This window comes from Dendrobates tinctorius, unplaced genomic scaffold, assembly GCF_039654945.1.
Source record: "Dendrobates tinctorius isolate UK_male_01 unplaced genomic scaffold, ASM3965494v1 ptg000037l, whole genome shotgun sequence".
In the NCBI taxonomy this organism is placed as follows: Eukaryota; Metazoa; Chordata; class Amphibia; order Anura; family Dendrobatidae; genus Dendrobates; species Dendrobates tinctorius.
Window position 1 is genome coordinate 75,988 of NW_027361705.1, and position 17,703 is coordinate 93,690.

Genomic DNA, 17,703 nt, shown 5'->3' on the forward strand with positions numbered 1-17,703 from the left:
ATTTTTCTGTTTGTTTTGTACCTTAAATATCATGGTTAATGCTTTTAATTTTGTATAGGACCTGCTTATCTGTCATGTGATATACTATTGTGTTGTGATTGGTTACAATTTTCTATATAAAGATAAGCTGTATATGTATGGCTTGGTTAAAGACCGACAAGGTCGAAACGCATAGCCTCTGTCTGTTATGGCACCTGTGGAGAGCGCACAAGCGATTTTTTTGCATTTTAATACGTTTTTTCAATAAAGAAGAAAAGGATTTCATACGCAGCTGGAACCAATTCTTCCTTGCCTTTTTCTGTGAAAATGGCACTGTGAACACGATGTTGTCTGAGGAACGTGTTCGGGTTTGTTTTATTCTTTTATGAAATCTACAGAGAAAATCCTCACTGTAAATTGACATGAAGATGCAGCATATCAATTCATGACACTCAAGAGTGTTTTGCCAAATTTCTGTAAAAAAATCTGCAGTAGACACTCTTCTGGGAACTTGACGTGAGTGTTACCTTGCAGGAATGACTACAGTAAATTTTAAAGTTTGTTGCATTTCTAAAAATATATATATTTTTTTGTATGAAGGATAACATAAGCATTATTCGTCACTACTCTTACAAATGCCTTTTGTTTCCTTCCAAGGTGCAGTTGATGCGAATACATCAGTTAATTTATATTTTCATACACAATGCCACATGGAAGACTGAGTTTTTCCCATGATGGGCTGTGGGACAAGCAAAGTGCTTCCCGAACCTCCAAAGAACATTCAGCTGGATTTAGTGAAAAAAGTGGAACCTTACCTTGCCCCGAAGAATGACCAATACAAGCATTTTATTACAGACCATGGACGAATAGACACTAAAGGGGCTTCTCCGGCTCCTCCCTACTCTAACCCACATAGTCATGCTGAAACTGCTGATCCCCGGAGACATAAAGTAGCTAAGTATAGAGCTAAATTTGATCCAAGGGTAACTGCAAAATATGATATTAAAGCGCTTATTGGTCGAGGAAGCTTCAGCCGCGTCATCAGAGTGGAGCACAAAGCCTCTAAGCAGCCATATGCTATTAAGATGATTGAAACAAAATACCGAGAAGGTCGAGAGGTTTGTGAGTCTGAACTCAGCGTTTTGAGGAGAGTGCGACATACAAATATCATCCAGCTCATTGAAGTGTTCGAAACACAGGAAAGAGTCTATATGGTAATGGAGTTAGCCACAGGTGGAGAACTTTTTGACCGAATAATTGCCAAAGGCTCTTTCACAGAGCGGGATGCCATTCATGTACTCCAAATGGTTTTGGAAGGGGTAAAATATTTACACACACTTGGGATTACACACAGAGACTTGAAGCCAGAAAATCTTTTGTATTATCACCCTGGAACAGACTCCAAAATAATGATTACAGATTTTGGTTTTGCAAGTGCTAGAAAAAAAGGGGATGATTGCTTAATGAAGACAACATGTGGAACACCCGAATACATCGCTCCCGAAATTCTTGTGAAAAAACCTTACACAAACTCTGTTGACATGTGGGCTCTAGGAGTCATATCCTATATTCTTTTGAGTGGTACTATGCCATTTGAGGATGATAATAGATCACGCCTGTACCGCCAAATTTTAAAGGGAAAATACAGCTACTCTGGAGAGGTAGGTATTTTTATCTTTTTTACATTATTTAACTAAATTGGCCCATTCTAAAACAACTGATCAACTGATCATCACCTATCCTCAGGATAGATGATAGTTTGCTAATTTCTGAGGGTTCCAACCTAAAATTCTTTGCTGGAATGAAGTAATAGCCTCTCGTGCACACCATCCCTCCATAAATTCTCTATCGGAGAGATGGGGATAACCAAGCTCCAAAATTGAGTTTTGGTGAGCACGAGGGACACCCAAATTACTTCATCCAAATGGAGGACTCCAGCGCTCGCTGGACCTGTCAGACCCCCAGTGATCAGAAACTTACTGTATCACCGATCAACAAATGTTTTTCTATGCTGGAGTTTGTTACTGAAGTTTAACTAGATGCTAATAAAGAATACTGAATTTTAATTTACAAATATTGACTTGGAAGCCGGGTGCCATTTTCCTGTGTCGTTTCTGAAGACATGCTGAGTAAGCAGTGGAGCTTGTTTGTTATTTCCAAGTACTGTATAACTCGAGAATAAGCCGACCCGAACATAAGCCAAGGCCCCTAATTTTACCACAAAAACTGGGAAAACTTATTGACTCAAGGATAAGATTGGTATACATTGTCCCATCATCCCCATCGTCATATACATGGCCTCCTCATCCCTATCCTGGTGTGCATGGTCTCCTCATCAACATCCTGGTGGGCATGGTCTCATCCCTATCCTGGTGGGCATGGTCTCCTCATCGCCATCCTGGTGGGCATGGTCTGATCATCTTTATCCTGTTGGGCATGGCCCCCCTCATCCTTATCCTGGTGGGCATGGGTCCCATCAGAAAAACATCAAAAAATAAGCCATCCTACTTACCTTCTTATGCTCCCTCATAATGTCTTTTTCTGTCACCAGCAGCTGATTTATGCTTGTAAGCAGCGCATGTCAGGGAAGTCATGCGCTGCTTACAAGCCAAAGACAGCTGCTGTAATACTGCTCTCCACCCCGGGACTATGTGCATGGAGAGCATTTGAGTATTCATTGCTATTTAGTAACGGGCACAGTGTTAGCCGCAGCTGCCAGCTTCCTGCAGTGGCCGGGCGATCGCGTGTGCCCGCTACTTAAGAGAATGAATATTCACTGCCCTCCATGCCCATGGGAGTGGAGAGAAGTGAATATTCATTTCTCTTTAGCAGCGGGCACATGCTTTAGCCGCAGCAGCCGGCTCCTGCCTCCTGTGACCCACTGCATCGCAGCTGCAGCTCCCCCTCCATATTGTGGGACTCTCACTCGAGTATAAGCCAAGGGGGTCTTTTTCAGCATAAAAAATGTGCTGAAAAACTCGGCTTATACTCGAGTATATGTGATAATCACATTTACTACAGCAAGTGTGAGCTGGTTTCTCTTTTCTTTGTGGTTCTTTTTGCAGAAGCCGATACTCGCATCAGAGCAACTCATCCCAGAAAACAGGTGATGTGCTGCAGATAACTAGGGCTATATAATCGAACTAGTGATAATTTTCTCCTCATCGTTGCTCATGAAAAAGTAGGCTGATAAACTAGTCTAATATAGCTGATCAGCATGGGATGCTGACTTACGATCATCACCTTCCTCCAGATTTAATTCCTTTAAGCCGAGAAACGGTCAAAATAGGGAATAATGAATTCCTCTCCTTAGGCTAGATGCACCAAGTTGATTATCAAGCATGAGGAGTATGTTCCTACGTTCAGGAATTGCAGTGGGTTGGACACTGCGTCAAAACCAGCGTCAAAACCACATCGGACAGATGTTACAGCATAGTGGATGAGATTTCTAAAAATCCCATGTGCACTACGCGACTATGTCCACCAAAAAACTGGGAGACTGTTTATAGAAACCAGGAAAAAATATCTGTTTATGAATAAATTAATAGATAAATATCCAGACAGGGAGAATTTAATTAATATAAAATAATGCCTTTATTAGAAGTGTTGGCAACAATACAAGTGTTATAAAAAGGTGCACCACACAAATAACAGAAATACACAAAAAGAGATAAAGATAAAATGCAGCTGGGACAAATATTAAAATATATAACCTAAGGTAAAAAAATATTTTTATATAAATAAATAAATTATTATGTAACATTAGATAAAGATGTTTCTATAACCTTAGATAAATTTACATGCTGAATGTATTATACAAATTACTAATAAATACCGATGAGCCATATATCAATATAATTCTAAATAGTGCATATAAAGAAATAATAATTGAAACTAATCCAGATAATACGGCAATTAATACACAACAAAATAGTGCATAATAAAAAATATGTGAAATAGCCCAAGAGTAAAACCCGAAAAATGCAAAAATAAAAAAATTACTATTGCTATGTCACAAAAGCTGAACCAAGTGGGATATTGCCTTAAGGTTAGGAATGGCCAACAACAGTAAAGGTATCAGAATAAATTGAACATATGCAGCATGAAAAAGATAACCTAAAACAAGTGGGGTTCCCGGGAAGGTGCGGATGCACGCCCCGACGCGCGTTTTGGTAGATTCCTTCGTCAAGAAACTGTGAAGACACCTGCAGTCATAGTCGGTAATGTCCTGGGGACGTCCCCTTTAATATGAGAATGAAACACAACATAAGTAGAAAATGGAAATCAGCCTGCTGACCAGTAACAAAATGTTCTTTGACCAACAGCTGATAAGGTTTTGGGAGGCTGCACAGATGGCTTGATGGACATTCATGGCATGAAGTGAGGTTAAAATCCAAAAATGTTCTTTCATACATATTGATACCTCACTCCTGCTGTTGGATGAAGCCCTGAGGCTATGTGCACGCAGAGATCTTTGAGTGGAAACTGAATGGATGATCTGTAAATCTCAAAACTCCTCAACTGCTTTGAATTTGTGATCTGGAAATGCAGAATAAATCCTCTGTGTGCACATGCCCTAATGTATCTTAACAAAACATGGCACCTGCATAAAACCATCTTGTCTCACAAAAAAGCACATTCTCCTTCAGGTCGTGCAAACAAAAAATAAGTTCTGATTGCCAGAATGTAAATGGGACAAGTTTGGAAAAAAAAAAAAACATTGGTCATGTCCTCAGCCCAAATTGTCCCAGTCCTAAAATGACTAACATCCAGTCTTTTCATGTTGAAGTTAATCGTCAAAAGCTGTTGCACTGTCTGTGAGATGTGTACTCAAACCTTTGTTTTTAATCTGCAGCCATGGCCAAGCGTTTCCAACTTGGCCAAAGACTTTATTGATCGTCTGCTTATGGTGGAGCCGTCTGAGAGAATGACTGCAACACAGTCTCTTAAGCACCCCTGGGTAGTGAGTATGGCTGCCTCTTCATCTATGAAAAACCTGCACAGGTCCATCTCTCAGAACCTACTCAAGCGAGCATCATCCCGCTGTCAGAGTACAAAGTCTGCACAGTCTGTTCGTTCCAGTCGGTCAACAAAGTCCACTAAGTCACGGCGCGTGAGAGAGCGAGAATTACGTGAACTGAATTTGCGCTACCAACAGCACTACTACGGATGAGCACATTGCACAATGTTATAGTGACTGACGTCTCCAGTGCCTTCTGTCACGGACCAATGAATGTTAACCAGCAGATTCATGTTACATCAGAGCTGTACAAGAAAATGTGGAATTCACCAGCACATGACGCCTCTAAAGGCTACTGTGACTCAGCCAGCATCCCGCAAAGTGTGACTGAGGAGTTAGTGGTTATAGTAAGTATGGTGCGGCGTGGATATGGAGTTTCTGGAGTATTTCCTATGGAAAGCATTATGCTCTGAATACATGGAGAAACATTTTAGCAGCCGCCTTTGGATATCTTTGAATTAGTAATCCTCCAGGTGCTGTGCTAGCTCTCAAAATAATCACATTTTTAATTTCATCAGTGGCCAAATGCAATCCTCCTCAGTAAACATTTTCCAGTGAAGTTGACACTTTAAGGCCTTCATGCACATAAGATTAAAGTTGGCCAAAATAGTCGTCCATCTGATGTGTATCGGCCTCCTGACTCTCTGAGGGATGGTGAGACCGGGAAAGGTCAGGAACCTTTTGTTCTCAGGGAAGATGTGTATGGTAGCTGCCTCATCCCCTCTCCCGATTGAGAACACGTGAAGGCTGTCCTGAGCCGAGCATTCGTGTGTGTGGGGACTCGGCAGTCAAAATTATAGGCACTCAGTGCTTTTTTCCTTAATTCCTATAAATAGGCACTTTTAGTGGGGAAGTGCACATACAAAAGTTTTCACAAGCTTGTATAGTCGATTTGGTGAAAAAGAAAGAAATGTAATTTCTCTGGGAAGTTTGTCTGGTCATTTATTGATGGCCTATTTGTAGTATGGGTCATGAGTATTGGATGGGTGGTAATACAGCCCCCCCCCCCGCACCCTCACAGATCGACTGATGATGATTGCGGTGGGTGGTAGCCGGATGTACACACTGAGCAGAGCTGATAACCGCTGCTCTGCATCTTATGTAGGAGCTGACGTGTAGCTGTGGATACTAGACATGGCTGTACTACTGTATGTCCGGCCACCGCTGATCTGTGGGGGCACCGAATGTCATACCTCCACTGATGTGATACTCTTCACTTATCCTAAATACGTCATCAATGTTATACCCCCAGACAACCTCTCTGCTGCCTGAAAGGCATTTAGTTAAAGTATTATTTTTGTGAGCTTTGATGAAACTATTTGAAATGTCGGACCAAAGAAAAATATAAACTATGCAAAAAACCCAACAACAAAATAAGGCTGCAGACAGCATTATGTGGTGAGCATTGTCTTCTACTATTGTAGAGACCTTAAGACCACCTTAAGTTTACAAAATTCTACTGATTGAAGAATATTTTTTTTCTGTCCTCTCCGTTCCAAAGTTTTACCCTCCCCCATAACAATGGTGCTAATAGCCTACCAGCAGTGCGTATAGCACAGAACCCCTCCCTGTGGGTGTTTGCTGTTTCTCCTCAATGGCAGAAGTTCTGTCGTATATGCATTTTTTACTTTTTGGAAGGACGTCACTTTGGAATGGAGTTGCACAGAAGAAAAACTGTTCCAGAATCCGTGGAGCAGCGGAGATTGCAGAAGATACTCAGTTTAAATTAAAAAATCCATTGAAAAGTGCTCTTTAAAAGGAGGAACATTTGTTTCTTGTGTACATTTCAATTATTCTATCTATATTTTTTTCCAGGGAGATCTGATCTGCAGGAAACGTCTTAGAGAGCAGTGTGTGCTAAGCAAATTTATAAAGTGACCTTCCTTAAATTTAGAATTTGATAATCCTGAAATTAGAATAGTTCTTTAATTGTTTACAACACAACATAGCATAAATTTCCCAAGAAATATCAGTGTTCTAGATGGGAGAATTGATTGGCAGTCCATGGACCAGGTCAGTAATCTGTGAATGTCCCCACCTCTCAGCATCCCGGCTCCTCTCTTGATTAGCGGGGATGGCGTGATTCTCTAGTGCCATCGTCCTGCAATGATGACGTCATTCCAGCTTGGATAATCAAGAGGAGATGGGAGGTAAAGGGATCACAGGCATCTTGTCAGAGACTACTAACCTGGCTGATAGACCCGGTCCTTGGAATCTGTTCTCCCAGCTCTAATCAGTGTGATGAACAGGCCACTGGGGGATAGCAGGGCCTCTCTGCCACTTCTCAATTTCTGCTTAGGTTTAAGCAGGGCGCCAAATATTAGTAGTTCTCCTTGGCTTCTGTTGATTATTCAAGATTACTACTAGAAGTGATATTAGATTTGTGTGATTGCGCTTCTTTCCAGACTGGAGGAGTCAATGCAATTCAAAAAAACACATCAAATCAGGCAGTAATCTATAAACTCAGCCAGGAAGAGAGTCTACAAAACACACATGGGTCTTTATGAAGTTGTACAGTCCATGTTTGGGATAATCCTGATAACCTGGCAGTGGTCAGTGGGGGAGACTTGGCTGTGGAGGAAAGGTCCGTGGCTACACCTATTGTTTGACAACTGGTGTTACATTTTATATTGTGTGATTTTACCGGAGTTTTCCTTTCCTAAACATATTTTTAGACTTTCCCATGGCTGCCTGATAATCCAAAACTACTTTTATTTTGGCATCCTCCGCTTTTCAACCTGTTACGTTTTCCTTGGCCTTTACTAACCTTTTTCTTGTGCTGTCCAGTTTTCACGCATGCTGGAAAATAAGAAAAAGGAGAAAAGTGTCTTTCCCCATCATCTCTTACCAACCAGTCAGCTATAACTGTAGGTGATGTGAATTTCAGAGGACCTGTCATTGGATTTTTTCTAATTAAACTTAGCCCTTCCTCCATTTGGCGCAGATCCTCTGATTATGGACCAGTTTATTTTATTCTGTGCCCCTTGTTCCAAAGTTATATCCCCCGGTAATAAAGGAGCAAATATCCCTCCTTCTTAACGTCTCCATGGCAGTGTTTTGATTGGCCAGAAGAAGTAAGCACCCACAGATACGTTCTTTGGTATATGCCCACTTGGTTAAGGGGAAAATTGCATTTTTATTTAATGGTAATGTAATGTTGCCATGTCAGTAACAATTGGGGGAAGTGCTTGGTTTCAATAAGAGAAATCCAGTAAATCTCCTGATTAATCCTCTGGCCTCCTGCACTCGTGGACTGTCCTGTTTTGTGACTGAACACTAGATCTATATGTGCTCGCACAGGGTGCCCTCGCTATACTCAGGAATGGAAACGTTATTCTGAAGATTTTCTCACAATGTAATTCCAGTGTGCTCAGCTCCTGCTCTGTAAGTGCAACCCGCAGATAGGAAAGTGTCCGGAGTATGACAGGTTCACCAATACGTGTACTTATACACCACCGCAGCACTGTGTATTATTTCCTGGATGCCTCTTCAATAAAAAGATATATAGAAAAATGAAATGACTTGGCAAATAGTCTTGATTTAAAGTTGTGTGAACAGCACCTAGGCAGAGCTATACATCTCCATGTAAACATGCTGCAAAATCTCTTTGGAGTGTTTGATGCTGAAATGAGAGATTTCATCATTCTCTCTACTATCCCACAGATACAGTTGTCACCTTTGATTAGTGGGGGTTTGTAATTGTAAAAATATGCAGGTTTCCCTGTCCCAAAGGCAGAATTCGCCTCTCCACTGTAGAATGTGATTGTGACTCTGTGCAGGCCAGTTTACAACAGGGCATTTTTTTTTTCTTTAACCATTCTTGTGTTTTTGGATATCTGCTTCCAGTCACCACGGTGTATGTGTGTAGTAAATATACGGTATATGGTCACATACACACGTAGGATACTGACTTAAAGCACATATCCAAAACCGCACAAGACTTGTTTAAGACGGAAAAAAAAATGGAACTCTTTTATTCATATACATAATATGTACACACGTGGTCAAAATTGTTGGTACCCCTCGTTTAATGACAGAAAAACCCACAATGGTCACATAAATAACTTGAATCTGGCAACAGTATTAAATAAAAAATCTATGAAAATGAACAAATGAAAGTCAGACATTGCTTTTCAACCATGCTTCCACAGAATGTAAAACTAATTAAAACTCATGAAATAGGCCTGGATAGAAATGATGGTCCCCTACCTTAATATTTTGTTGCACAACCTTTTGAGGCAATCGCTGCAATCAAACGATTCCTATAACTGTTAATGAGACTTCTGCACCACTCAACAGGTATTTTGGCTCACTCCTCAAGAGCAAACTGCTCCAGTTCTCTCGCATTTGAAGGTTGCCTTTTCCAGACGGCATGTTTCAGCTCTTTCCAAAGATGCTCAATAGGATTTCGGTCAGGGCTCATAGAAGGCCACTTCAGAATAGTCCAATGTTTTCCTCTTAGCCATTCTTGGGTGTTTTTAGCTGTGTGTTTTGGGTCATTATCCTGCTGCAAGACCCAGGACCTGCGACTGAGACCAAGCTTTCTGACATTGGGCAGTACATTTCTCTCTAGAATCCCTTGATAGTCTTGATATTTCTTTGTACCCTGCACAGATTCTAGACACCCTGTGCAGGAAAACAGCCCCAGAACATAACAGAGCCTCCTCCATGTTTCACAGTAGGGACAGTGTTCTTTTCTTGATATGTTTCATTTTTCCATCTGTGAACATAGAGCTGATGTGCCTTGCCAAAAAGTTCCATTTTTGCCTCATCTGTCCATAGGACATTCTCCCAGAAGCTTAGTGGCTTGTCAACATGTAGTTTGGCAAACTCAAGTCTGGCTTTTTTATTTTTTTTTCAACAATGGTGACCTACTTGGTCGTCTCCCATGAAGTCCACTTTGACTCATACAACGGCGGATGGTGCGATCTGACACTGATGTTCCTTGAGCTTGAAGTTCACCTTAAGGGTAAGTTCACACAGGACTTTTTTGCTGCTTTATTTTTCTGCAGCAAAACCTCATCTTCTTGGCAAGAAAGAAGCTGCGGCAAAAGCGCAGGTTTAGTTGCGTTTTTTTGTGTTTTTTTTCTTTGTCCATGTTAATGTCCATGACTTTTTTGCAGCAAAAACGCTGCAAATAATGATACCTGCTTTTTTTCAACACCCATTGAAGTCAATGAGTGAAGAACGCTGCAAAAACACTGAAAGAAGTGTCATGCTCTATGTCCAAAAAACGCAGCAAAGCACAAAATCCTGATCACAAAAAAACAATGTGTGTGCATGAGATTTCTGAAATCTCATAGGCTTTGCAGGTAATGGAAAAAGCAACTGAAAATTAGCATAAAAAAAACATAAAAACGCAGCAAAAAGACCTGTGTGAACTTGCCCTTAATCTGTTTTTAGAAGTTTTCCTGAGCTCTTTTGTTGCCATTCGTATTGTCTGTCTGTTTGATTTGTCATCAATTTTCCTCCTGCAGCCATGTCCAAGGAGGTTGGCTACAGTCCCATGGAGATTACATTTCTGAATAATATGTGCAATTGTAGGCACAGGAACATCAAGCTGCTTGCAGATGGTCTTATAACTTTTACCTTTAACATGTTTGTCTATAATTTTCTTTCTAATCTCCTGAGACAACTCTTTCCTTCCCTTCCTCTTGGTCCATGTTGAGTCTGACACACCATGTCACCAAACAGCACAGTGAGTATCTGTAGCCCTCTATACAGGCCCACCCACTGATTCCAAGATTGTAGACACCTGTGAGGCTAATCATTGGACACACCGTGATTTAACATGTCCCTTTTGTCACATTATTTTCAGGGGTACCATCATTTCTGTCTAGGCCTATTTCATGAGTTTTATTTTTTTTTAAATTCTGTGGAAGCATGGCTGAAAAGCAAGTCTGACTTTCACTTGCTCATTTTCATAGATATTTTATTTATGATTACTTTTGTCAGATTCAAGTTATTTCTGTGACCATTGCAGGTTTTTCTGTCATTAAATGAGGGGTACCAACAATTTTGACCACGTGTGTAGACCCGAAACATGTCCTCTTCACATAGGATGTGTGCTGCCGAGAACTATAATATTTTTAGCAAACTTCTAAATCATTTCAATTATTTATTTGAAAATAGTCTTGTACCTTTTAGACTGCTTGTGCAAAGTGATATTAGCACCATTTTTTATTGTTAGTCCAAATAGCTCTATTGTTAATGATATTGTGAACAAGTAACAGAGCAAAATTGGTCTTTAAAGAGGTTGTCCATTACTAAGACAACACCTTCTTAAACTAAATAAATGTTTGACCCCAATAAAATAATAAAACCTATACTCACGTCGCATGCCGGTGCCGCTCCTGCGGTGTCGGCACTCACCCTCCCCCAGGCTGTGATGTGGTGTTGTGACACATGACACCGGCACCCAATCACCGCTGGCATCACTGTCTTTGGACAAACTGAACATGAAGAGGAAGTCAGAGATCAGCTGCAACCCGGATTTCCTCTTCATATTCAGTTTGTCCAAAGGTAGAGATAGTGATGCCAGCGCTTATGGGACGGCGGGCATCATGTGTCACAACACATCACAGCCCCGAAACCGCGATTGCCGACACAGCTGGAAAGGAGTCGACACGGGAAGTGAGTATATGCTTTATTATTTTATCGGGGTCGAACATTTAATTGTGGACAATCTCTTTAAGCATCAAAGCCACCATTCACAGGCTAACTAAATTTGTGTAAGCTATGAGAAGGCGGGGACAGTTGAGTATAAGTAATAATCACAGATTAGGCTACTTTCACATTAGTGTTTTTTAGCGCTGCGCTTTGTGCGCAATAGAAACATGCAAAAAACGCATCATGCGTTTGCGTTTTTAGTCGCATGCGTTTTAACCAGTTTCTAGCCATGTTAACTCTTAAAACGCATGCGATTTTAAACGCAGGCATGCGCATGTCCATGCGCACGCCGGCGTTCCCATAGACTGTAATGCTCTTTGTCGCATTCCGTGCGCAAGCATGCGCATGCATTGTTTTTACGCCGTTGGACGGACCAAAAAATGCAACAGGTTGCGTCGGGCACGCCTAGGCGCACACTACAAATAACCGCATGCGCACGAAAACGCATACTAACGCGTGCAAACGCTAGAACATACGCCCAACATGTTAAACAGGGGCGCATGGACGTGCACGATGCGCTGCGCAAAAAAACGCTAATGTGAAACCAGCCTTAGTCTGATTTTGTTCTAAACTGAGCCATGTCCCGCCTTCAAGCTTCACTGACTGGACCTAAACTCTGTGCTGTGAATGTTACTGCATTACCATATTTAACTGCTTTCAGAACAGAGCACAACTTTTAACAACAAGTAAATATTTTTTAACCCATACTCGATTGTGTCCCTCCGACGCTGAGCCCGCATATATCCCAGCACATGACAGCTGATGTGACCAGCTGTCATATGCCTCTAACAGCTGTGGAGGGATCAGATCCATACACGGCTGTTAACCAGTTAAATGCCGCTGTTAATCACTGACAGCGGCATTTAACACACGCCGGGTGGAAGCACGTTGCAAGTCCCGCCTATTGGCGCCCCGTTATGTGATCTTGGGGCGCCAGTGGGTTGACATTACAGCCGGGTGTCTGCAGAACACCCTGGTACTTATCATCATGATCCTCATGTGAAAATAAGCCCTCACCGAGTCCCAGATCTCATAAAATGGAAATATTTTGGGTCTTGGAAAATGACAAACGCAAAAATCATACAAATTTCATAATTTTTTTTATACCGCTTAAACATCCCCCCCCTCACCCCAAAACTATACATGTTTGGTATCTGCGAACCCATTATGTCCTGGAAATTCATATTGCCAGGTCAGTTTGGCATTTAGTGAACCAGTGTAAATAAAAGAAAATAACAAATTGTGAAATTGCACTTTTTTGCAATTTCATCACACTTTGAATTTTTTTCCCTGTTTTCCAGTACACAATATGGTAAAATCAATGGTGTCATTCAAAAGTACAACTTGACCTGCAAAAAAACAAGCCCTCACATGGGCATGTTGAATGAAAAATAAAAAAAAGTTATGGCTCTAGTAAGAAAGGGAGCGAATAGTGAAAACACAAAGAAACGGAAATTCACGAATTGTTGAAGGGGTTAAACCCAGATCACAATTGTTTAATAATTTTTGTCCAGAAAAAAACTTTTAATATTCAAAGGTGCCATAAATGTTAACCACAACTGTAGTTTAAAGAAGGAAAAAAAAAAAAAAAAAAGGCAGGTTGACAGGAATAACGCATAACAGCAGGAACAGATTGCGCACCCAGGATTCATTCGTAGTCTGTGATCATGGAGACAGATCTGCATTGGTGCTGTACACTCAAAATGGTCGGAAACAGCAAAGTTGCAAAAAGTTACTTATTTTTTTCATGATGGTTTTTGTTTTAAATCTTCAAAAAGACCTTGAAAAGCTTTAGAATTCCATGACCAAGCCCTGCAAAGCACATCGAGGCCCCATATGGCACGGTATTTGCATCATATGTGGTCACCTATTCTGGAAATTGAGAGATTTTTTAAAATAAAAACTACAGAATGTTTAGGAAATCACAAACCGGAGAATAAACCATTAACTGACAAGAAATGAATCATGGAGAGAAGTTTTTTGTCAGTTTTCTGAAATGTGAAGCTATTTATCAATCATACCACTTCTTTATCTTTTTATAATCTATTTTTAATTTTGTTTAACTTGGATATATTGCAAAATGATCTTTGTATCATAGCAAATTTTGCATGATTTGAAGCAAACACTTTTTGTATGTTTTCTCTATTGCATAACATTTGAGTGCCAAAATTTATTGTTGATTTTTTTTTTAACATTGTTATAGCATTTAATCTATATTTGGCCCAAATTTGGTAAATTGTAATAGAAACAAAACCTAAAATCTAATTGAACATCCATTTCTGTTTTATACACAATAAAGGTCATTTACACAGAAGTACTTTGTCTCCTTATTTGTGCAGATGTGGCCATGTCCTCTAAATTGTCAACATATACATTTTATAAGCATTGAAGGGAACCTGTCATGTCCCCAGTCACGATTGAACTGCAGACAAAGGGTTAATCTGCAGATTCACCGCAATGCTCAGCTGTGTGACTGCTTTACTGTAAGTGCAGCTACTGTGAGAAGATTAACCTTAATCCTCCTTTCCTAGAAGTTGCTGGTTTCAGTCATAAAGGCGTGCACGGAGCAGCTACAGTCAGAGCTCGCGGCGTTGTGAGCAGTAGCTGTAAGTGCGCCTCTCCATTTAGACTTTGCAGAGTATCTGTGCAGAGCCAGCTATCCATCATGCTGGTCAGTGTGTACAGTCGCTGCTTACAATGCTGTGAAAAATGAGGATGAATGAACTCATGGAGATCAACATCCAACACTGCGGAGACACCATCACATGTTTCTCAACGCAGTGATTCTAGAACAATGCCCCCATCCCTTATGGGAAATATGTAAAACATGCAAAACACAAGCCGCGGAGACACCATTACATGTTTCTCAACGCAAGCAATAACTAGCCAGGCCTTTCCCTGGGAAGGAACAACCACGGGAAGGGCAATCTCCAATGAAGGAAACCACCTATGCCAAAACATGGTATCCATCCACAGACAGCTGTTTCGGGGTATTGCCCCTCATCAGTGTGGGGGCATTGTTCTAGAATCACTGCGTTGAGAAACATGTGATGGTGTCTCCGCAGTGTTGGATGTTGATCTCCATGAGTTCATTCATCCTCTTTTTTCACAGTCTTCTACCAGGTATTTCTCCTACTGGCCAGTTTCCTACTCCACACTGATGAGCGGCAATACCCCGAAACAGCTGTTTGTGGATGGAAACCAGAAGAATAGAAGTCGGCACCACTTTATTCCCATCTTAGACTTGGGGGCACAACAGTAACGGGGGTGAGCCAGGACATGATAGCAAGGAGTCCCCGAAGCAGGCTACAGCTGTCTGCCGTATAAGTGGAGTTCTAAGTAACATCAAGAAGGAGGAACTTGAGTTTAATACGCAACTACAAGTACTTCAGATTAGGTGCTAGTGTGGAGACGTTCAGAGAAGGCACATGTTGGAGGAGTGCTGGAAAGGTGTACTTTACCTTGCCTGGGAGTTGGCTGAGCCCTTGACCTGGAGGGCACGGCACCAAAGCGGGCATCTGTGTGCACCAGACTGTGAGTAAAGCCTTGGAACTACATGCCCTTGTGTCCTCCACTTATTCTTGTGCCTTACACCCGGCTCTGCTACATCTACTTCTTTACACCATCTCCCCACTTGCCAACCTCATCTACACTGCCCTGGGACTACAGCTCCACCTGTACGGAGCTCCAACATCACTCTATCCCTTTTACATTGACCGCCTGAGGCCACGGACCGGGTCACTGCCACTGTGACATCTCGCATTGTAATCAACGGGCCCGGCACCGAGTACCCCACGGCCTCTGGGGGCAAGTCAATTTTGGCGTCACGAACATCGGGTCCTGTGTGCTGAAGATTTATTGGACTTAAAATTGCTGAAAATGTGCAAAACAACCAAAATGATAGACTGTAAAATGGACTCTCAAAATGGCCACCGGCGCAGTGAAGAAGGGTGTGACAACATGGGTGGCCCTAAGAAAAGAGCGTGAACTGTCCTGGGCCTCCCCTGCCTGAACTTCTATGCAACAGCAACATGGCCCACCCTCAGAGGGGTTCGTATACTGGCTTGGTATGGAGGCAGAGGAAGAAGATGCTGCCCCAGGAAGGGGGAGCAGAGCCCTGTGGCGGGAATGGAGCCCAGAGAGAAGCGAGAATGCCAGGACGCCATGATGGAAGAGGCCTGAAGAGCGCGAGGAAGAGCAGCTTGCCTTCCCCGGCGCAGTAGTCGAAGGCTCCGGCCCTGCATCTGTGATGGACCGTCAGCAGCTGGAGGAAGAAATCGCCATGCTGAACCGCAGTCTGCGGCTGAAGCAGGAAGCGCTGCGGACCTTGGACCGGCAGTGCACCCAGGATGGGCCTGCAAAAACGGTACCTCCACCACCGGTACACGCCGCCGCTGCACCAGTTCTCCCCCAGGCAGCACCTGTGAAACCCGTGGCCGCTGCTATGCCATCGGCAGCTCCTGTCACCGCTTCCACGCTGCCGCCGCTGCTGGGCGCTGCCTGCCAGGAGGAGTTACCTGAGGACCCTGGAGCTGAATGTGAGGCAGAGACTGTGATCTTGCCTGGACCTGGCGCGGCTGCACAGGTCCCACCGGAGGCCTCAGCAGACCCTGAACCAGCACCTGCTCCACTCCAGTCGCCGCCCGCAGACCAGGCAGCTCCAGCAACCACCGCTGCCACCGGCTGCCGTTCAGCGCCTGCACCGGAGCCGGAACACCATCAGGAAGCGTCAGGTATGACCGCCGCCCCTGCAGCTGGGGAGACCTCAGAGTTCCCGTCCGCTCCAACGCCTAGGCAGGTCGTGCTGGACCTAGTCTGGGACCGGGATACTATTCCCTGGAGGGAACACCCGAACCCCTGGCAGTGGTGCCCCTGTCTGCTGTGGGCAGAGGCCGGTCTTGAGAGGAGGAGGAGAAGGAAGCCCGCTGCCAGCAGACTATCCAGCTTGCCGCCGAGCAGCGGGAGAGGGAGCAATGGAGACTGGCAGTGCTGGGCCCTGACCTTGACAGGAAGCAAAAGGCCCGCGACGGACACTATGGTCCCCGGGACTCAGCAGGATGGGGTCAGGTCCTGAACTTTAATTTGGAAAGGGGGTTCGGTTTCATCTCGGACCCCCAGAGAATCTCTGACTTGTTTGTAAGCCGGAGGGATGTGGAGTTCTACCTCCGGAGGGGACACCCCGCTCGTGATCTATACCCGGGAGATTACGTCACCTTCACCCGTCACGAGGGGCTACGCGGCTGGTATGCTCTGAATGTGCACTGCATCCCGGAGGAGTTCATAGCGGCATACAAAAAGGACAAGGCTTATGTTTCACTGGCAGAGGCAGTTCCCACCATGGTATTTGTACCCATCAAGGCCAAGCAGGCCACATCCACGGAAGTGAAGCACCCCCGGGTACAAGTTGCTATGCCGGCTGTGCCACAGGCAGCAGTTCCACTAGCTGTCAGACCAAAAACCAGGGCAGCAGAGATACCACCTGAAGCTGCTGTGCTACCCTCACAGGCAGCTCCTGCTCAACAACCAGCTGCCACCCTATCTGCACGGGCAGCCACCAATCTAACTCCTTGGGAGGAAGAGTACCTGCAATTCGTCAATCCGCCAGGAGGTGGACACCCAGACAGTCTTCCCTGGAAGAAGAAGAAGAAGCCTGCTCCCACCACCCCAGGGGGAGAAAAGCATTGAAAATGATTGCAACGAACTGAACTGTTACCCAGGAGGGTATGGGCACCGTTGTGCCCTCATTGTTTTCTGTTTTCTCGTTATTTCCCCAGTTCGCCCAGTTGGCACCAATTTTATTGAACTGAGCGATCATGAACTTGGAGTGATCCACAAACTTTGTTGTAAATAGTTTGCGCCTCTTAAGGTGCTCTCTCTTGGTTTTACATGAACAGTCTTCAACAAGGACTACATCAGACCTGAGTTCTACTTCAGCTACAGAGACACTGCAAGAAATCCCGGCTGGGAGCGGTGTCCAGCCCTTGCAAGAATTACTGTTGTCTTATTGTGAAGTATTTTATAATGTGCCTTTTGAA

At 43.4% G+C, this 17,703-nt stretch overlaps 1 protein-coding gene across 2 annotated transcripts; it reads left to right on the plus strand.

Annotated features, from left to right (window-relative positions):
- The first annotated feature begins 640 nt into the window (after positions 1-640).
- LOC141088004 (serine/threonine-protein kinase H1-like) lies at positions 641-8,515 on the plus strand. 2 transcript variants are annotated; one of them, XM_073573835.1, is made up of 3 exons: positions 641-1,640; positions 3,045-3,085; positions 4,835-5,045. In XM_073573835.1, exons 1-3 carry the CDS (start codon positions 711-713, stop codon positions 4,908-4,910), a joined length of 1,047 nt encoding a protein of 348 aa, XP_073429936.1. In that variant the 5' UTR covers positions 641-710; the 3' UTR covers positions 4,911-5,045. The 2 variants fall into 2 exon arrangements, with proteins under 2 accessions (XP_073429936.1, XP_073429935.1); XM_073573834.1 differs by lacking the exon at positions 3,045-3,085 and having other exon boundaries at positions 4,835-8,515.
- Positions 8,516-17,703: the final 9,188 nt, after the last annotated feature.

What these genes read in the sequence shown, in the direction of transcription:
- LOC141088004 (XM_073573834.1), top strand. Translation starts at nt 711, where the DNA reads ATGATGGGCTGTGGGACAAGCAAAGTGCTTCCCGAACCTCCAAAGAAC. An exon ending in AATACAGCTACTCTGGAGAG is followed by an intron (nt 1,641 to 4,834) that starts GTAGGTATTTTT and finishes TTTAATCTGCAG; the next exon opens with CCATGGCCAAGCGTTTCCAA.